Source organism: Salmo salar, chromosome ssa14, assembly GCF_905237065.1.
Source record: "Salmo salar chromosome ssa14, Ssal_v3.1, whole genome shotgun sequence".
Taxonomy (NCBI): Eukaryota; Metazoa; Chordata; class Actinopteri; order Salmoniformes; family Salmonidae; genus Salmo; species Salmo salar.
The window spans coordinates 35,318,512-35,339,909 of record NC_059455.1 but is presented as its reverse complement, the minus strand read 5'-3'; the positions used below and the strand labels follow the sequence as shown (position 1 = coordinate 35,339,909).

Here is a 21,398-nt window from a genome sequence, read left to right as displayed (position 1 = left end):
ACTCAACACGCTGCGCCTTGGTCCAATCCTTTCGACGCATGTGACAGAACCACCCACCACCCGAAGGACCAAGCAGCGTGGAAGGGAGCAACAGGAGAAGTACTTGGAGTCGTGAACGTGGGAGGAGATATTAGATGGGAAAGGACCCTGGAGGCAGGCTGGGGAGTATCGCCGACCGAAGGAGGAACTTGAGGCATCGAAGGCAGAGCGGCGTTACTATGAGGCGCTGTATAAGCCAAGAGGCAAGTGCGAGAGGCAGCCCCCCAAAAATGTTGGGGGGGGGCACACGGGGAGTTGGGCAGAGTCAGGGTGGAGTCCTGAGCCAACTCCCCGTGCTTACCGTGGGGAGCGGGTGACGAGGAAAGCACCGAGCTATGTGGAAATGCGCACTGTATCGACCATATGCACGCACAGTCCGGTGCGGTCAGTACGGGCTCCTCAGCGTTGCCGTGCGAGAGTTGGCCGGCAACCAGGGAGAAGTGCGCCGGCACAACGTATCTGGTCTCCAGTGCGTCTTCTCGGCCCAGCTTACCCTGCGCCTGCTCTACGCACGGCAGCCCTCATTCTCCAGCACAGCCCAGTTCGCCCTGTGCCAGCGCTCCGCCCATGCCGGGCTACAGTGACCATTCAGCCGGGACGGGGTGTGCCAGCCCTGAACTCCAGACCTCTGGTGCGCCTCCACGACCCAGTGTGCCCCATGCCTGCTCTGCGCACCCAGTCTCCTGTAAGTCTCCCCAGTCTGGGGTGACCGGTCCCAGCTCTACGCAGGAGGCCTCCAGTGACGCTCCTCAGCCCGGAGCCTCCAGCGACGCTCCTCAGCCCGGAGCCTCCAGCGACGCTCCTCAGCCCGGAGCCTCTAGCGACGCTCCTCAGTCAGGAGCCTCCAGCGACGCTCCTCAGTCAGGATCATCCAGCGACGCTCCTCAGCCCGGAGCCTCCAGCGACGCTCCTGAGCCCGGGGCCTCCAGCGACGCCCCTCAGCCCGGGGCCTCCAGCGACGCCCCTCAGCCCGGGGCCTCCAGCGACACCTCTCAGCCCGGGGCCTCCAGCGACAATGCGCAGCCCGGGGCCTCCAGCGACGGTCTGCAGTCCAGAGCCTCCAGCGGGGGTTGGCAGCGAAGAACGGGGGCTACGCCCGGAGCCAGAGCCACCTCCGTGGCTGGAGGATTGGCGAAGGGTGGGTGTAGCACAGGAACTGTCGTAGACGGTGGCCACCCTCTCTTCCCTTCCTTTAGGTTTGGGGTTGTTTTTGTGGGGATTTTTTGTTTGAGCTGCAGTCGGGGCCTGCACCTCCGGGGGGGGGGTATTATCACGTCCTGACCAGTGAAAAGGGTCATTTGCCATAGTAGAATGGTCAGGGCGTGGCAGGGGGGTTGTTTTGTGTGTTTTGGGATTTGTTTCCAGGGGAATGTGTTCTAGTTTTCATTTTCTATGTTTCGTTTTCCAGATTTGGCCGAGTATGGTTTCCAATCAGAGGCAGGTGTCTTTCGTTGTCTCTGATTGGAAGCCATACTTAGGCAGCCTGTTTTCCTTTGGGTTTTGTGGGTGGTTGTTTTTCGTATAGTTGTGGTACCTTACGAAACTGTTGTTTGTCATTTGTTTATTTTGTGTAAGTGTTCTCTCATTAAAAAAAGGAAGATGAGCACTCAACACGCTGCGCCTTGGTCCAATCCTTTCGACGCATGTGACAGGCAGACCAATCCATACTCATCTCTTGGCCTGTCCATCCCACTCGTTATCTCAGCCAATCATGGCTAGCGGGAAGGTTGCTGACTTTTTCTGTGTCTAAACCATCTAGGCTCGTAATTTAACAATTGTATTCATTTTTACAGATGGCATACACGTTTGTTATTAAGGCACATGAAAGTTCACAAGTTCGAGAAGGGATTTCTGCCAAAAAATGCATTTTGATTAAAAAAAAGTTTACGCGAAATACGCCTAGTTTCCTGAACTGGGTCAAAAAATGATAATAAGGAATAGGGTTGTGAAGTGTCTGTCCTATATCTAGGGGATATAAGAAAGCTCAAGAAATATATTTTGTTTACACATATTTAACCCCTTATTTTTGTTGGCACAAAATCACCTCCATACTTCCATTAATTTGTATGGCTTACCTTTAGATGAATCTCGTGACACCTGTGGGGTTCGTAGAGCGAAACAGAGAACATCATCGGATTCGATGAGAATATTCCCTTTTATAGAGTGGTCATAATAGTTTGTAGGCCGTTTGGATTCTACAGATATTTTCGTGAGAAGACCGATTTTTGGGATGTCTCCTGGTCTGACAAACAACAATATGTAACTTTTTGGGTGCAACCAAATTCACATAGAATGTGTGTTACAGATCTGTCATTCTCAATGAAAGCAAGTCCAAGAAGCGGTAGATATGTTCTATGTGCGCTATTTCTATGCGTCCCATTCTTAAGTTTAGTTTTTGCATATTTTACTCTCGGCTTTGTACACTATCTTCAAACAGCTAAAAGTACAATCTTTTGGTTATGGAAAATATATTGTAAATATATAGTGGTATATACAATGATTATCTACTGTACACTATACTTGCTTGTTTTGTCACATAAACTGAAATTAGGCAAACTATTAGAATTTTTGCAACCAGGAAATGCCGGAGCGATTTCTGAATAGTCCACCTTTAAACTGACGGATTTTGATGGGGATTTTTGTATTATGCTACTTAGAAAGACGCACCGGTGCATCAATAGACTCTAGGGGGGTGCACTTAAAGTGCACTTCTGTCATAGGGGTCGTTGAATGGAGACCAAGGCGCAGCGTGCATAGTGCTCATTCTTTGTCTTTAATGAATACACTTTAACAACAAAGCAACAAATGACCAACAACAGTCCCGTCAGGTACACTAGACTAAACGGAAACAACTACCCAAAAACCCCAAAGGAAAACAGGCTGCCTAAGTATGGCTTCCAATCAGAGACAACGAAAGACACCTGCCTCTGATTGGAAAACATACCCGGCCAAAACCTGGAAAACAAAACATAGAAATAGAATACTAGAAAAACCCCACATATAAACAGAAAACCCAAAACCACCCAACACAACCACCTGTCACGCCCTGACCGCTCTACTATGGCAAATGACCTCTTACAAGGGTCAGGACGTGACAACTTCATTTAATATAACAGGCTATTTTTCATGGTGCAAAATTTCTACTTATAATATCAAAGGGGTGCAAAAAGGCACCCATTTCATGGAACGACCCTTTACTGTGTAATTAAAGCAGAAAGCGCTGAACTTTAGAGGAAATATTAATAAAGAGGAAAGAAATGGGGAGATAAAAAGGAGGCTAATATTAACCACCTCTATTTTAATAAGAACTTATTCTGAGGACGGGGAACTTAATTAGCAATATTGGAATTATTAGAAACAGGGAAAACATTTGTTTCAAACAAAATGTTCTGTGGGTTGGGTCGCCTAAGACTAGAAAGAGAGAGCTGTGGGCATATATAGAAGGAGATAGAAAGAGTACATAGTTTAAAGTTTTCATTTGTCATATGCAAGGGTTGGAACCGGTTCCGGGAACAGAACCAAAAACCGGAAAATATCAAAATTATTTGAGGAACAAAACCCGAACCGGAAACGAAAGTGATCTATACTATTCCGAAACAGAACCATTATTTTAAACGCATGGGAACCGGTTAAATTTATAAATTTTTTTGGAGGTGTTTAAAATAATGGATTAACTTTTGCAATGCTAGTTAAGGATACTATAGTAATTCCATTTCACATTGGATGTAGCTAGCTAGCTAATGTTTGCTCTGGTCCAACGTTTAACCAACCCGGAAGTTCAAAGACATTCAGAGTTCCTCCATAGAAGCCGCTCCACCGTAGGTATAACTCTGTAGGCCTAATTCAAATAATGCATGTCATAACAAGTTGCCCAGTGCTTCAAGGCAATATTCCTCCATCCTCTCTCGCCCTCTCCTCATCCGCAAAATTTCAGTTGCATCTTGCGACCTACACTGTGACTGGCAGCACAGTATGTGTGTTTGTCTTGTACTATGATTATACCATGCTGTTAAGGCAAAATACAATTTGCTCTTAATGACTTTCCTATACAGATTAAATGGCTTACCCGCTTCATAGCACTGATTGGTGAGGTAATTTAATGTTGAGCTAAATGTAAAAAAAAAAAGGTTGATTGCAAAAACGTGCAGAAAGGAACGATATCAACCAGTACTTTTTGGGGTTTGAACCGGTTCAAAACTTTATTTTGCTAGTTGGAACATTGGAACAAAACCCAAAAATTATGGTTATGTTCAGCTCGAAAAGACTGGAAAATGATTTAGGTTCCAACCACTGGTCGTATGTACGGGATACGCATGGTATACATCGTTCAACGAAATGCTTACTACAGGTTCCTTCTCAACAATGCAAACAACAATAAGAAGTGCATTACTTGAGCAGTATAATAACAGTCTGGTAGCAGCAGTTGTGATGTGTGTGTAGCATCAATGTACACTGAGTGTACAAAACATTAAGAACACCTTTCTACAAGGTGGCAAAAGCTTTTCACAGGGATACTGGCCCATGTTGACTCCAGTGCATCCCACAGATGTGTCAAGTTGGCTGGATGGCCTTTGGGTGGTGAACCATTCTTTATACACACGCAGAACTGTTGAGCATGACAAACCCAGCCACGTTGCAGTTTTTGACACAAACCAGTGCGCCTTACTACCATACCCATTTCATAGACACTTAAATATTTTGTGTGCTAAGGTGCGGAGAATCAGAACAGGTTGGTCCAGTTCAAATGTTCAGAACCGTGTTCAGTAGGTCTTTGTAGACTACAGTATAGACGAGAGAATGGAAGGCAGAGATGTTCTGATGATCTTAGTGAGTTCTCCAGGGCCTTGGAGGGAGAGTCAAAGGTTAAGTCCAGGGTCGAGTTCGAAATATTTTCTCCCGTTTTCCTGCCAACTGAACATGACCCTGACCTTTCCTCTCTGCTGGCTTCTTCTTGGCCTTGGAGGCACTGTTCATCATAGCCCATTCCAGGACACAGTATGTGCTTTAGCCAACTGACAACGAGGGTCAGAGGAGTTGGCACATACAGATCTGGACAGGACTATAGCGCAATGTTCCAGGCCTCCTCTCCTCAGCGACTGCAGGGCAACTGAGGTCTGTTCCCCACATGTCCAATAATAACAGTCTAATGGCTGTGTTTATTCACCACTAACTACTTCACATCACCACTCATCTGTAACCCATTGAAACAGCTGGATTTAGAGCACAGCAGAACAGCCTTTCAGTTGCAGATGAATTTGCTAGTTCCATATTTGACAATATACTCTACTATATACACATTGAAGTGGTGAGCATTTGTTTAAGAAAACAAGCATTCAGGGGGATGTTGATGTGGATTTATGCGCGGAGTATTACCTACATAATATTGAACCAGTATCCCAGCCAGGCTCATACATAAGAGATGAGAGCGGACAGGATTGTTTCTTTGAAACGCTCCTTATTACCCACCACTTATCATATCTGCTGGGAGATCACTGACACATTTCCACTTCTTGCTACTTGAGCAGCGGACCCCAGGGAACGTGTTCGGTTGGACATGACCAGGCAGCCACCCAAACCTCTGCTGAATCCCCTCAGTGGCAAGAGTGGCAAATGCAAAAGTTCGACCAACTAGACACTTCCCCCGGGGCATTTAATATCCTCTCTGTGTTCCATTTTCAAGCTAGGCTCTATTTTAACCCTACCTCCTTCTCCTGCACCATCACCACCCACCCCTATCTAACTTTACCCCCCTCTGTGAGTGGCAGTGTCTACATGAGCCAGCCAGCCAGCCAGCCAGCAGCAGAAGCACCACCCGAGCCGTGGATGGGCAAGCCCCCCGTGGCGCTCACAGTCCAGCAGCTACACTCATCAGGCAGGCGTCTGCATCGACGCCGACAGAGAGAGAGACAGAAAGAGAGAGCGAAATAGAGAGAGAGAGAGAGAGAGAGAGAGCCCTGCCGGGAACATTCCCATTAGCATGGAAATCACTTCGCTCTCCCCCTCCGCTCTGCCTTCCTTCCTTCCACTGATGGCTCTGCACAATGAGAATGGCTTTAACTCCTATTATTCTGCGTCAGGGCACACTGCCAGGTTAGATGACAAGGAAGGCAAAAAATCGGATGGCATTTTTTTCCCAGGTCGCACTCTCGAAAATGGGAGAACACGGAGGCGCATCTTGATGGATTTCATTCCACCACTGGTGACGGGACGATGACGATGGCCCAAGGTTATTCCTGAAAGCTGGAACAAATAGCCACTTCTGGCTTTAATGATGTTTCAAACTCTCCCCTCTTCCTTTTCTGATTCATTTGTATTTTCAAGAAGTCCTGGAAATCTCCGAATGTTGAATTTAGACCATCGTGGCTTCCATAGCCACAGCGGCATGTATGTCTATTCTACCTTGTGTTGTAGCGATTACTGTGAGAGATTAATATCTCCCCACAGCCACTTTTGCTGCATGGGGTCTGTGGAGGACAAAGCTCATCTAGGAGAGTTCTGTTAGTGTATTCCTCACAGGGACTAGAGCTGGATTGCTGTTGCTCTAATACAACCAGCCAGACAGTCTTTATGCCAGTCTGAGTGTTCACTGCCCAGGCCTATAATCGCAACAAACAGTATGTAGCCCAGTCTGAGTGTTCACTGCCCAGGCCTATAATCACAACAAACGGTATGTACCCCAGTCTGAGTGTTCACTGCCCAGGCCTATAATCACAACAAACAGTATGTACCCCAGTCTGAATGTTCACTGCCAGGCCTATAATCACAACACAGTCTGTATATCAGTCTGATTGTTCACTGCCCAGGCCTTTAATCACAACAGAAAGCCAGTACCCAGGAGGCAGTGGCACTGCGACCCTAACAACACCACGTCTCTCTCCCTCACACCCCCGTGTGCCAGGTCAAATCTCTGGGCCACCGCTGCAGTAACAGTCATAACCACGCAGGCAGGGCAGAGCAGGCAAGCAGCGCCCCAAAGGAGCATATCCAAGCAGCACCACGCCACATTACAAACTCTGGTGCAATGCAATCCAATCCCGGGCCTAATTGTGCGTTGTGATACAATGGAGCGATTTCAGGGACGTTTTCATGGCCCACTGTTAACTATAGCCTCCTGAGGGGTTCTCTATCAGGAGGGATCCCTGTGTGTAAACTGTTTGTATGTGTACTGTGTGTACTGTGTGTGTACTGTGCATGTACTGTCTGTGTATATGTATGTGTGTATGTGTACTGTATGTGTGTGTGTATGTGTGTGTGTACTGTGCTGCGTGCGTGTTTGCCTTCTCCCAGCCAACCCAATCAGCTGTCCATAAATTGTCCTCCCAGCAGTCAGCCAGGTCTCCACAGTCACATGGCAAGGCCCATCCACGCTTCGCAGCCCCAGAGGCCTGCAGCCTAGCCCTGAACCAAAGATAAGACTAGCAACGTTTCAATGCACTGTTTCCACACCCAGAATGAGATTAAATTATTTCGGCTCACATGATTGTAACTGTCCTTATGGCTGCGACGAGGCAGTTTGCTTAGTTCTTATTCTCTCACTCTATTCTCTCCATCCCTCCTCATCTCCTCTTCCCATCCTTCCTCCATCCCTCCTTCACACTCAGTGAACTTGCCCTCCGGAATCATTTTCATGCATTCAAACAAGCTTCCCATCTTCATCATGTCATATAGAGGGACAACAGTGATAAGTAACGTCAATGGGTGGCAGGCACCCATTGGAAAGATGCAGAGAGAGGGGAGTTGGGTGGTCACATTGGAAAGATGCAGAGAGAGGGGAGTTGGGCGGTCACATTGGAAAGATGCAGAGAGAGGGGAGTTGGGTGGTCACATTGGAAAGATGCAGAGTAGAGATGGGAGTTGGGTGGTCACATTGGAAAGATGCAGAGAGAGGGGAGTTGGGCGGTCACATTGGAAAGATGCAGAGAGAGGGGAGTTGGGTGGTCACATTGGAAAGATGCAGAGAGAGGGGAGTTGGGTGGTCACATTGGAAAGATGCAGAGAGAGGGGAGTTGGGTGGTCACATTGGAAAGATGCTGAGTAGAGATGGGAGTTGGGTGGTCACATTGGAAAGATGTAGAGTAGAGATGGGAGTTGGGTGGTCACATTGGAAAGATGCAGAGAGAGGGGAGTTGGGTGGTCACATTGGAAAGATGCAGAGTAGAGATGGAAGTTGGGTGGTCACATTGGAAAGATCCAGAGTAGAGATGGGAGTTGGGTGGTCACATTGGAAAGATGCAGAGTAGAGATGGGAGTTGGGTGGTCACATTGTAAAGATCCAGAGTAGAGATGGGAGTTGGGTGGTCACATTGGAAAGATCCAGAGTAGAGATGGGAGTTGGGTGGTCACATTGGAAAGATGCAGAGTAGAGATGGAAGTTGGGTGGTCACATTGGAAAGATCCAGAGTAGAGATGGGAGTTGGGTGGTCACATTGGAAAGATCCAGAGTAGAGATGGGAGTTGGGTAGTCACATTGGAAAGATGTAGAGAGAGGAGAGTTGGGTAGTCACATTGGAAAGATGTAGAGTAGAGATGGGAGTTGGGTGGTCACATTGGAAAGATGTAGAGTAGAGATGGGAGTTGGGTGGTCACATTGGAAAGATGTAGAGTAGAGATGGGAGTTGGGTGGTCATATTGGAAAGATGTAGAGTAGAGAGGAGTTGGGTGGTCACATTGGAAAGATGCAGAGAGAGGAGAGTTGGGTGGTCACATTGGAAAGATCCAGAGTAGAGATGGGAGTTGGGTGGTCACATTGGAAAGATCCAGAGTAGAGATGGGAGTTGGGTGGTCACATTGGAAAGATCCAGAGTAGAGATGGGAGTTGGGTGGTCACATTGGAAAGATCCAGAGTAGAGATGGGAGTTGGGTGGTCACATTGGAAAGATCCAGAGTAGAGATGGGAGTTGGGTGGTCACATTGGAAAGATCCAGAGTAGAGATGGGAGTTGGGTGGTCACATTGGAAAGATCCAGAGTAGAGATGGGAGTTGGGTGGTCACATTGGAAAGATGTAGAGTGGAGATGGGAGTTGGGTGGTCACATTGGAAAGATCCAGAGTAGAGATGGGAGTTGGGTGGTCACATTGGAAAGATGCAGAGAGAGGAGAGTTGGGTGGTCACATTGGAAAGATCCAGAGTAGAGATGGGAGTTGGGTGGTCACATTGGAAAGATGCTGAGTAGAGATGGGAGTTGGGTGGTCACATTGTAAAGATCCAGAGTAGAGATGGGAGTTGGGTGGTCACATTGGAAAGATCCAGAGTAGAGATGGGAGTTGGGTGGTCACATTGGAAAGATCCAGAGTAGAGATGGGAGTTGGGTGGTCACATTGGAAAGATGTAGAGTGGAGATGGGAGTTGGGTGGTCACATTGGAAAGATCCAGAGTAGAGATGGGAGTTGGGTGGTCACATTGGAAAGATGTAGAGTAGAGATGGGAGTTGGGTGACGCAGAAGAACATGGGAAGAGGATGTTCACATAAAAAAGGATTAGTCAGCTAAATGTAGCGTCTCCTCAGATCATTACAGCTTCATAAACATACATTAATCAGCTTATTTTTTAAGTCAGATTACATTTGTCGATGCCATACAACATAGCCCTCAAGCATATGATGAGGCGGTCGAATCACAAAGGCCTTTTCAATGTCACATTGAGCAAGACAGTAGATGCAATGTTGTATACTGTACAGCAAAGGGTTGCTATTTGCTATTGTATAGCACTGATGAGATGGAAATTCTACCAATGGTGGCCACCACCACATTAGTTGATAATAGAGTTGCTATATATGATGTTTACTGATATGGACACATTTTCTATGGGTTTACTGACCCAATTACTAAATGACAGTTCCCTGAACATGGTTTGAATTAGCAACACTCAAAACTCAAGTGTCTCCCTATGCAGCATTAGTGTCATACAAAGGATATCTGCGGTCATAACTTTTACAGCGCTGTACGAACAAGCCAGAAGACTTACTGAGACTGCTCTGGAGCATTCTGTGGCCCTCATCAAGCTAGGCTACTAAAATACATATATGGTGTGATGGGAGCATAAGTGTTGGTTAATACATGCAGGTTTATGGTCAGACTGGAGTGTACTGTGACTGATTGTTAGGACAGAGGGGAGAATTCCCGCATGGATGCTTCTATTTAACAATCAGAGAGAGTGATTGGCTCTCTGTGGTGCTCTAAAACAGGAACAGATGGGGGAGTGTGAAAGGACAGTGTGAAGGGGGTGACTAGGAGCATTGGGGGTGTATGTGGGGGAGAAAAACAGATGGAGAGATAGGGGGTTGGGGGAAAGAGAAAGAGAGACAGAGAGAGAGGGAGAGAGAGAGGTGGGGGGAGAAAGGGAGACAAAAGAGAGAGAGAGAGAGAGAGAGAGAGAGAGTAAAAGCCAAATTGGATTTAAAGCATTTGATTCTATTTGGCAAACAGGACTGTTCTACAAAGTTATTGAAAGTGGTGTAGGGGGTAAAACATATGACATAATTAAATCAATGTATACTGGCAATACGTGCAGCATTAAAATTGGTAAGAAAAGAACAGAATTCTTTAACCAGGGGCGGGGTCATCGCCAGGGTTGCAATCTGAGCCCTGCACTCTTCAATATTTACATTAACGAATTGCCCACTATTCTAGAAAAATCCTCAGCCCCTGGTGTTAGTCTCCACAATTCAGAAGATTAATGCCTACTCTTCGCAGATGACCTATGCCTGCTGTCACCCACAGCACATGTCCTACAGCAGAGCCTGGACCTGCTAGAGCAGTACTGCCAGACCTGGGCCCTGGCAGTAAACCCCAAAAAGACTAAAATAATGATTTTCCAGAGAAGATCCAGATCTCAGGGAATTAGTTCTCAAAAAGTTCTCAATTGGTACAAAATATATAGAGTACTGTACACACTACAATTAATTACAGTGAGGGAAAAAAGTATTTGATCCCCTGCTGATTTTGTATGTTTGTCCACTGACAAAGAAATTATCAGTCTATAATTTTAATGGTAGGTTTATTTGAACAGTGAGAGACAGAATAACAACAAAACATCCAGAAAAACACATGTCAAAAATGAGGGAAAACGCATTTTAATGAGGGAAAAAAGTATTTGACCCCTCTGCAAAACATGACTTAGTACTTGGTGGCAAAACCCTTGTTGGCAATCACAGAGGTCAGACGTTTCTTGTAGTTGGCCACCAGGTTTGCACACATCTCAGGAGGGATTTTGTCCCACTCCTCTTTGCAGATCTTCTCCAAGTCATTAAGGTTTCGAGGCTGACGTTTAGCAACTCGAACCTTCAGCTCCCTCCACAGATTTTCTATGGGATTAAGGTCTGGAGACTGGCTAGGCCACTCCAGGACCTTAATGTGCTTCTTCTTGTGCCACTGCTTTGTCGCCTTGGCCGTGTGTTTTGGGTCATTGTCATGCTTGAATACCCATCCACGACCCATTTTCAATGCCCTGGCTGAGGGAAGGAGGTTCTCACCCAAGATTTGACGGTACATGGCCCCGTCCATCGTCCCTTTGATGCGGTGAAGTTGTCCTGTCTCCTTAGCAGAAAAACACCCCCAAAGCATAATGTTTCCACCTCTATGTTTGATGGTGCGGATGGTGTTCTTGGGGTCATAGGCAGCATTCCTCCTCCTCCTCCAAACCCGACGAGTTGAGTTGATGCCAAAGAGCTCCATGGCACAAATAGGCTACATACTCAAGAACACACACATGCACACACGCAGGGTTAAGCTGTTATGCATTGCCATTCTCACTCCCCTGCAACTTCATCACCTCACCCACTCATACTTCTCTTCTTTTCCTCTCGCTCATTTCCTCAGAGGACAAATTACCGTGATTACCATCCTACCTCCCTCTGGTCCATTCTCTCGCTCCCTCGCTCCTTATTTCATAGATTTCACAGTGTGAGTATTTCTCTCCTTCTGGCGGTCTTTGTGTGCCCTGTTCCATTCTTTCTTTCACCTCCTCCCTCTTACTGTTCTGCCCATTCCCTCTGTCCTTTCATATCTCCAGTCAAACTATCATTCTGGTCTTTATCTCTTTCTCCTTCCCTAAGGAGGACTCTCTTTATCTCTTTCTCGTCCTCTTCATTTTTGTCTTTCTCTACCTCCCCCTCTCTCTTTCTTCCCCTCTCTCTCTTTCTCCCTCTCTCTCTCTTTCTCCCATCTTTCACCATCCCCCCATCCCTCTAATTCTTCCCAAGTCAAATGTTCTCATTAACCGGCACACACGCTGGGGAAATAAATTAGTAATATTTATGATGAAACCCTCTCTGTATCGTTGTCTCTCATCTCGTTGTTGCATAAAAAAGACACTGATCTTATCAGGCCTACCTATGTAGTCATCCATCAGACAATCTACCAATCCATCCATCATCCGGGCGCAGGGTGCGTCTCCACTCCCCTTGGCAGCCAAGGCTTTTAAAAGTGCATAAAACTCCAGATTGGATACGGAGCACCTGAGTCCGCATGTGGAACATCTTCCCAGCCAACTGCCCCTGAGCTATGAATCAATGTTCTGCCCTGGCTAAGGAGCAGCCCACATATGGTTCCTAGAACATTGTAGGGGTGTAATTTACACAGTGGATCTCTATATCCTTCTGGGTTCACAAGCTCCACAGGTTGTCAGGTTTTGGTGTTAGGACATACCTTGACAGCTATCAAAGCTGTCATATGGTAACAACGCTATAGTACTGCTTGGCTCCTCGAAGAAAGTTGTGAATGGAGGGATTGGAGGCAAAACCCAGGAGGCTTTTATGAGTCTCGTGATGTCAGAGAATACATTTGTGTTGCGGCCCGCAAACCATCCCATTACAACTTGTTAGGGAATATAATACTATTGACCAACACCTGGTTCATCAAACCATCCCATTACAACTTGTTAGGGAATATAATACTATTCACCAACACCTGGTTCATCAAACCATCCCATTACAACTTGTTAGGGAATATAATACTATTGACCAACACCTGGTTCATCAAACCATCCCATTACAACTTGTTAGGGAATATAATACTATTGACCAACACCTGGTTCATCAAACCATCCCATTACAACTTGTTAGGGAATATAATACTATTGACCAATACCTGGTTCATCAAACCATCCCATTACAACTTGTTAGGGAATATAATACTATTCACCAACACTTGGTTCATTCATTCCTATTTAATCCTCCCCCAATGGTAAATGCCATGTGAAATATAGTAAGCAGCACTGACTTTGGGAGAAAGAGGTTGGATTGTGAGTCTCTTTTAGGCCCGGGTATGTAATTGAGCAGAGCGGCGGGGAGCCTGGCGTTGGTAGTGTCCTAACCCCCAACTGTCACACTGCAGCGGCAGGGGTACTAACAGCAATGAACAGGCTGGAAGAATAAGTCTGGTTTAATGGTAGCACTTCACCATTGGTTCGCCTCCTCTTATTTCATCTCTCCTCTCCTCTCTCCTCCTCTCCCCTTCTCTCTCCTCCCCTCCCCTCCTCTCTCCTCCTCTCCTCTCTCCTAGGATGCTTCAAAGGAGCCTAAGTGTACATGTGGTCCGTTTAGAACCCTGCCCATTGCCACCAGAACTGCCCCAAGGTGGCAAATTGTGTTTCTAGCTCAGAGCGATTGATTGATGAAGTAAATCTCTTAGAGTGTGTGTGGGAGGGACAGGTGTGTGTGTGTGTGTGTGTGTGTGTGTGTGTGTGTGTGTGTGTGTGTGTGTGTGTGTGTGTGTGTGTGTGTGTGTGTGTGTATGCTCGTGTGTGTGGGTGTCATGGTTCCACCTGTCATCAGAGGGCGGCACAGACCGTCCTAGAGACATTAACGACACTCAGGTGAGTCAAATTTACTCATTATGTTAAAAGAGGTGTATTTTCTGTTGTCCTTTGCAGAAGCTTGAATTGTTTAACGTGTGCGGTCGTTTCATGAGTGCGTTTTCGAGACATAGTGTTAGTTGTTTTTTTCAAGTGTCCTGTGATCCTGCGGCTATCGTTTCTCAGTAAAGTATTATGTTTATCCTTAACCACTGATTCCTCGTCTGGTCTCTTCTCTGCACCTGGGTCCAACCTTACCACGTCACAGTGGGTATATTTGTGAGTATATTTGTGGGTGTGTGTGAGCATGTGTGCATGTGATATGTGTGTAAGAGTCACTCACTCTGGGTGAAGCGAGGAGGGTTGTCATTGACGTCACTCAGCCTGACAGTGACAGTAGTGGTCCCTGAGAGACCTCCCAGATGGCCCCCCATGTCCTTGGCCTGCAGGACAACCAGGTATTGGTCCTGGGTTTCTCTGTCCATATCAGGTACTGCTGTACGCAGGATACCTGGGAAAACACACACACCAAAGACATACAGTAGTTCAAGATCAATCATTTCCACTATGCAGAATGACAATGTTTCTGCTTCACATACAGAGGCTGCCTCTAGCTGTGCTCACCAAACCCAGCCAAACCAGGAGACTGGCAGCCAAGGTAGCTAAATCACCTTGAAATAATGTATACTCTTGTAAAGCTAGTGAAAATATGAGGCTTTGATGGGGTATATGTAGGGAATTAACAAGCAACCAGCATCAATACCTGAGCAAATGTGATGTGGCTCTGGGATGTGTGTGTGTACAGAATGAGACCTTTTTAAATGAAGAGAGCGAACAGAGTGGACCGGCTCTGCATGCAAACCCTGCTAATGGACGAGAGCTTCAGTTAACATACGCTGTGCAGAATTAGGATAATATAACCAATTAGCATACAAAACCCCACCAGCAGAACCCTCTTCACTCATACCAGAGGTGCCTCCAACAATTAATTAAATTGCATCAGAATTCAATAACGGCATTGCAGACGCTGTCTACCTATAATATCCCCTTGTCGACAAATAGAATAAATCCAACTAGTACACACATATGCCCACACACACTCACTCAGCAAACAGACTTCAAAATACCTAACTAGGCGACACACTCGTACAGTAAACATACGGTATAAAATGCAGTGTTTACTAGCTTGCAGGCTGTCAATCACCTAGTGAGGCAACAGAGGACAAAATGTGATGTTTGAAATGCCCACGGTTTCCTCTCAGGCAGTGTGCAGAAGACTTTCCCATCTGCCTGGGTTGACACCAAAGCCCCCCAAAACACACAGTAGATTTTAGTGAAGAGACAGGTCCTTTGAGCCTTTTTAATCTCTCCCAAACCTTTCCTGACATCTCCCTTTGAGCAGACATCTTTTTGTTTTTCCGCCTTCAAAAAATATAATTTAAGGCGGTTGCTGCAGTTTGTTGGATGCACATAGACTCTGGCAGTCTGAATACATTTCTGCCAGCTTGAACTGGATTAACTGAGAAGGAGCAGGAGGGGACACCGAGAGAGGGAATAGGGGAAACGAGACGTGGGGCGAATGGGAGGGAGGTGAGAGAAGGGGATATGGGGAGGGGGTAGATAGAGAGGAATGGGCAAGCCTGACAGACATTGTGAGGGACTAAGAGAGAGATTGAAGGAGGGATAGGGATAGAGAAGGGAGAGAAATAAAGAGCTGTGGGGATACACACTGCAAAGAGACTTGTAAAGGAAGAAAATGGTTGGCTGGAGAGGGAGCAGAGAGGGAAGGCGGAGGGAGGGTGGGAGGGAGCAGGGAGAGAGGGAGGGAGGGATGGAGGAAGTAGAGAGGGAGGAAGGGAGAAGAAGGGAGGAAGGAAGTAGAGAGGGAGGGAGGGAGGGAGGGAGTAGAGAGGGAGGGAGGAGCAGAGAGGTAGAGAGGGAGGAGGGGAGGGAGGGAGCAGAGAGGCAGGGAGGGAGTGCATGGCCACTAAGTGGAGAACAAGAGGCACTCACCTGTCTGTGGATCCACAGAGAAGAACTGCTGTCCCTGCACAAGTGTGTACACTAGCCTGGCACTGTTCCCATAGGTTGGGTCATCAGCATCTGTCGCTGTCACCTGGATTATAGAAGTACCTGAGGGAGGAGGGGAGAGAGCAGAGGAGTGTTAATAAAACAGCATACCACATACACACACACACACACACACACACACACACACACACACACACACACACACACACACACACACACACACACACACACACACACACACACACACACACACACACACACACACAGACTGGACACAGCAGTACATTAACTCAGCACTGCCAGAGAGCCAAATACACACTGGCTGACTGACTGACTGATTGACTGGCTAGCTGACAACCCCCACCTCTCTCTTTCTCTCTCTCTCTCTCTTTCTCTCATCTCTCTCTCTCTCTCTCTTTCTCTCACCTCTCTCTCTCTCTCTCACCCCTCTCTCTCTTTCGGCAGCAGTGTGACAAATATTTTATTCACTTTCCTTCTCCCCTGCTGTACACCTTCTTTCTCTCTCCATTCTGTCTGTCTCACTTCATTTCTCTTCATTTCTGTCACAATCCCCTTTGGCTCCCTCTCAATCTCTCCGTCTGTCGGTCGCCCCCCTTGTCTCCCCCTGACTCCCTCATGTCATGAATCCCTGCCTCTCCTGACAGATATGGACACTTTTTCCCACCAAATAAATCAAAGACCGTCAACTTTATGTGTGATATTGAAATTGTAGCAAAAAAAAAAAAAAATATATATATATATATATATATATATATATATATATATATATCTATCGTTTGGAGAGAAGAACTATGTTTCCCATGGGGCACTGGGCTGACAAGCTCTGAGGGAAGAGGGGATTTGTGGGAGCAGCTGTTGCTGTTTTCTGACATCAAAGCCCCAACAGTGTCACCGGGAGAGAGAGCAAGGGAGGGAGAGAGGGAGGAGGGAGGGAGAGACGAGTGAGACTGGGTCTGATTACTGATCTATCACAGGTAGTTAAAAGGTCATAGTGATGCACCCGTGCATCAGTCTAAGTAACATAATATAAAAATCTCCATCAAAATCCATCAGTTTCAGCTAGAGATATCAGTTTTTTGCATGGGCTGCATCTCAATCCACCACATCCGGTGATGTTGGCCTTCCGCAACTGCGATGGAAGGTGGCCAAGCTACAGCTGTGTTTGTCAGACCATGAAACATCCCGAAAATCATCTGTAGCGTTTTTTGTTGTTGTAACTAATATGACCCCACGATAGAAAGGGGAGACTCTCTCGAACAACGGTGTTCTCCGTTTTTCTCTATGGCCCCCGCATGTGTCATGGGACTTGTCTGAAGGTAACCCATTCAAACAAATGAAAGTATGGAGATAGTTTTGTCCCAACAAAAAATAAGTTAAATATGTGTAAAAAAAACAAGGCACATGGAAGATGGAGAGAGAAAGGGAGAGAGTGAGAGAAGCAAATGTTTTGATGCATGCGGCAGTAAAATATTGATCAGATAGACAGATCAAACAAGGTTGACTAGGGTTGACGCAACAAACACAAGAGAGATAAATCTATTGATTTACAGTCTGCCGTGGTGATATAGCACAGTCATAATTTGGAGTGATCATACATTCAGACAGATGTATTACCAGTGAATGGAGCAGAATTCTATTCACACTGCCTGGCCCTGAGACGTTCATACCCTGGGTGAACACCATAGTGATTTCTTTCCATGTGAAATACTGTAAGGCTATAGTAGCTATAGAAATCATATCCTAGTATCGACTTAAAACTAACCGTGGGGATGAAATTCACATCACACAAGTTGTTTAGAGCAATCAAGGGAAGAAATCATAGTGAAAGTGAGATGATGAAAGACATCTCAACCAATCTCTTCGACAGGCTGACTGTGTGTTATTGTGACTACTATCATTATCTTATTACCACTGTAGCATTGATGGTGGAAGATATGACCAGTTTTATGTAACAGCTCTTTAATAAGACTTTCATTGCTCCGCTATCTACTAGTCTCACAGCAACCCAACGTGCATTTTGAAAAGTACCTAGGTAAATATTTCATCCCGGGTAAATATTGAAACCATGATTGACTGAACAACTCAATCTGGGACCGAGCTTTGGAAAGCAGGTCCACATCAAAATGGATGATGGTATTAAGAAAATGGAAGCAGACAGTTGCTGATAAAACAGCAGATAAAACAGACAACGGCTCCTCGGCTTCAGTACCTATGTTGGCCATCTCAGGCACGGTGGCGCTGTAGGGCCCTTCCTCAAACAGAGGGGGGTTGTCGTTGATGTCCTGTACTCTGATGATGAACGTGGATGATGGCTCCAGGGCCCGGTCGGTCTGCCGGTCGGTTGCTGTGGCGATGAGGCGGTACTCGTCCTTCTCCTCACGATCCAGGGGCTTGGTGACATGGATGTTGCCTGTCTTCTCGTCAATCACAAACACCGACCCCGCCCCCTCACCACGCAGCAAGTACTTGGTGCGTCCATCACCTCTGTCCATGTCAGTGTGCAGCTGAGAGAGAGTGAGAGCAAAAAAAAAGAGAGAGGGAGAGAGAAGGAGAAATATAGAGGAAGAGCTATAATTTATAAAATAAAAGAGAATGAATCAAAGAGAAATAAAAGGGATTATACACAGTGATTATACACAGTGATTATACACAGTGATTATACATAGTGATTATACAGTGATTATACACAGTGATTATACAGAGTGATTATACACTGTGATTCTACACTATGATTCTACACAGTGAATCTACACAGTGATTGTACACAGTGATTCTACACTGTGGTTATACGCTGTGATTATACACTGTGATTATACACTGTGATTATACAAAGTGATTATACACTGTGATTATAGAAGAACAAGAACACTGAAACACATACAAACCAACACCCTCTGATCTTTCCAGATCCATCTATGGGGCAATGGCCCTGAACTAGGATCATCATAATCTCAATATCCATAGTAATGCACCAGTTTAACTAGGCCTGCTATTCTCATCAATCTGTGAAATACAGTTCCCTACTGCTGCAACGATTAATGAAAGTCGAAATTTAACACGTAGTAAGTTGAGGCCTAATCAATTATTTCCCAACTACTGAGAGTGTATTAAGGAAGGCATGGGTGCATGCAGTCTTGATCCTGACTGCTGCTGGCTGGCTTAGCCCTGGCTGGCTGGCTGGCTGGTGGCTAGGGGTCTCTCAAGCGGAGCAAGATAGTAGAAGAAGGATCCGCCTCCCCATCTCCATCTCCATGGCCCTGCTCAGGGGATGTGCTCCGCACATCAGCATTCATTCTCATTACAGCTCAAACGTGGACGGAATAGGAACCCTGACAAAAGAGTGCAAAATTAGCCCCACTCCAAGAGAGTGTGACATTGTGAATTCAGAAGAAAAGTGCGAGTGGGGGCCGCTTGAAAGCATTGTTGCATGGCAACAGCTAAGCTCATTCGCTAAATGAAATGAAAAAGGATACTCTGAATCAAAATATTCATTAGTTTTACAGATCCCCATTTCATTGGGAAAAATAGATGTATGCCCCCTCCCAGTGAGTAAACGATTCACATGGATGTGTGTTTGCACCTAAATATAACCTTTTTATAAGTTTACACTCTGAGTGTCTGCTGAGTTGAGCTAAACAATTCTGTATGCATTATGTTTATACATAAACTCAGCAAAAAAAGAAACATCCTGTCACTGTCAACTGCGTTTATTTTCAGCAAACTTAACGTGTAAATATTTGTATGAACATAACAAGATTCAACAACTGAGACATAAACTGAACAAGTTCCACAGACATGTGACTAACAGAAATGGAATAACGTGTCCCTGAACAAAGGGGGGTCAAAATTAAAAGTAACAGACAGTATCTGGTGTGGCCACCAGCTGCATTAAGTACTGAGTGCATCTCCTCCTCATGGACTGCACCAGATTTGCCCGTTCTTGCTGTGACATGTTACCCCACTCTTCCACCAAGGCACCTGCAAGTTCCCGGACATTTCTGGGGGGAATGGCCCTAGCCCTCACCCTCCGATTCAACAGGTCCCAGACGTGCTCAATGGGATTGAGATCCGGGCTCTTCGCTGGCCATGACAGAACACTAACATTCCTGTCTTGCAGGAAATCATGCACAGAACGAGCAGGTTGGCTGGTGGCATTGTCATGCTGGAGGGTCATGTCAGGATGAGCCTGCAGGAAGAGTAGCACATGAGGGAGGAGGAAGTCTTCCCTTTAATGCACTGCGTTGAGATTGCCTGCAATGAGCATCCGATGATGCTGTGACACACCGCCCCAGACCATGATGGACCCTCCACCTCTAAATCAATCCCGCTTCTGAGTACAGGCCTCGGTGTAACACTCATTCCTTCAACGATAAATGCGAATCTGACCATCACCCCTGGTGAGACAAAACCACGACTCGTCAGTGAAGAGCACTTTTTGCCAATCCTGTCTGGTCCAGCGACGGTGGGTTTGTGCCCATAGGCGACGTTGTTACCAGTGATGTCTGGTGAGGACCTGCCTTACAACAGGCCTACAAGCCCTCAGTCCAGCCTCTCTCAGCCTATTGCGGACAGTCTGAGCACTGATGGAGGGATTGTGCGTTCCTGGTGTAACTCAGGCAGTTGTTGTTGCCATCCTGTACCTGTCCCGCAGGTGTGATGTTCGAATGTACCGATCCTGTGCAGGTGTTGTTACACGTGGTCTGCCACTGTGAGGACAATCAGCTGTCCGTCCTGTCTCCCTGTAGCTCTGTCTTAGGCGTCTCACAGTACGGACATTGCAATTTATTGCCCTGGCCACATCTGCAGTCCTCAAGCCTCCTTGCAGCATGCCTAAGGCACGTTCAAGCAGATGAGCAGGGACCCTGGGCATCTTTCTTTTGGTGTTTTTCAGAGTAAGTAGAAAGGCCTCTTTAGTGTCCTAAGTTTTCATAACCGTGATCTTAATTGCCTACCCTCTGTAAGCTGTTAGTGTCCTAGCGACCATTCCACAGGTGCATGTTCATTAATTGTTGATGGTTCATTGAACATGCATGGGAAACAGTGTTTAAAGCCTTTACAATGAAGATATGTGGATTTTTATGAATTATCTTTGAAAGACAGGGTCCTGAAAAAGGGATGTTTATCTGTACTTACTGGTGGCACAGACGCTGTTTCATCCTTTCCTACACTTAAATGACCCTTGCCTAACGATTGCGTCTGAAGCTGGGCTTGCAGCACAGCTATCATCGCCATAAGCCAATCGTTCTCCTGTATATTATGAGTACAGCGACTGCAGTTAGAAGGCATAATGTTAATGTTACTACTTAGCTTCGGCTGGTGGAGGTCGTGAAGAACCATGTCCAGATAAAGCGTCCGGGGTAAAAAAGTTGAATGAAAAAAGTTGAGCGAGGGAAAAATACAAATATGAAACAGTAATTAAAAAGTTAAAACCCTAAAGTTGGGAGGTAGCAAAGTAACGTTAGCAACAAACCGCACAGCAGCACGTAAACATGTCCACAAGTTGTGACCGGTGTGCT

At 46.3% G+C, this 21,398-nt stretch overlaps 1 protein-coding gene across 1 annotated transcript in view; it reads right to left on the bottom strand.

Moving 5' to 3' along the window:
• The window catches only part of LOC106569478 (uncharacterized), a 199,875-nt gene that overhangs the window by 51,090 nt on the left and 127,387 nt on the right, over positions 1–21,398 (bottom strand). The window contains exons 3-5 of the mRNA XM_014140868.2: positions 18,092–18,386; positions 15,844–15,963; positions 14,174–14,341 (exon numbers count right to left, since the gene is read on the bottom strand). Of these exons, the coding sequence (XP_013996343.2) occupies positions 14,174–14,341; positions 15,844–15,963; positions 18,092–18,386 (583 nt within the window). The remainder of the gene's footprint in view (positions 1–14,173; positions 14,342–15,843; positions 15,964–18,091; positions 18,387–21,398) is intronic.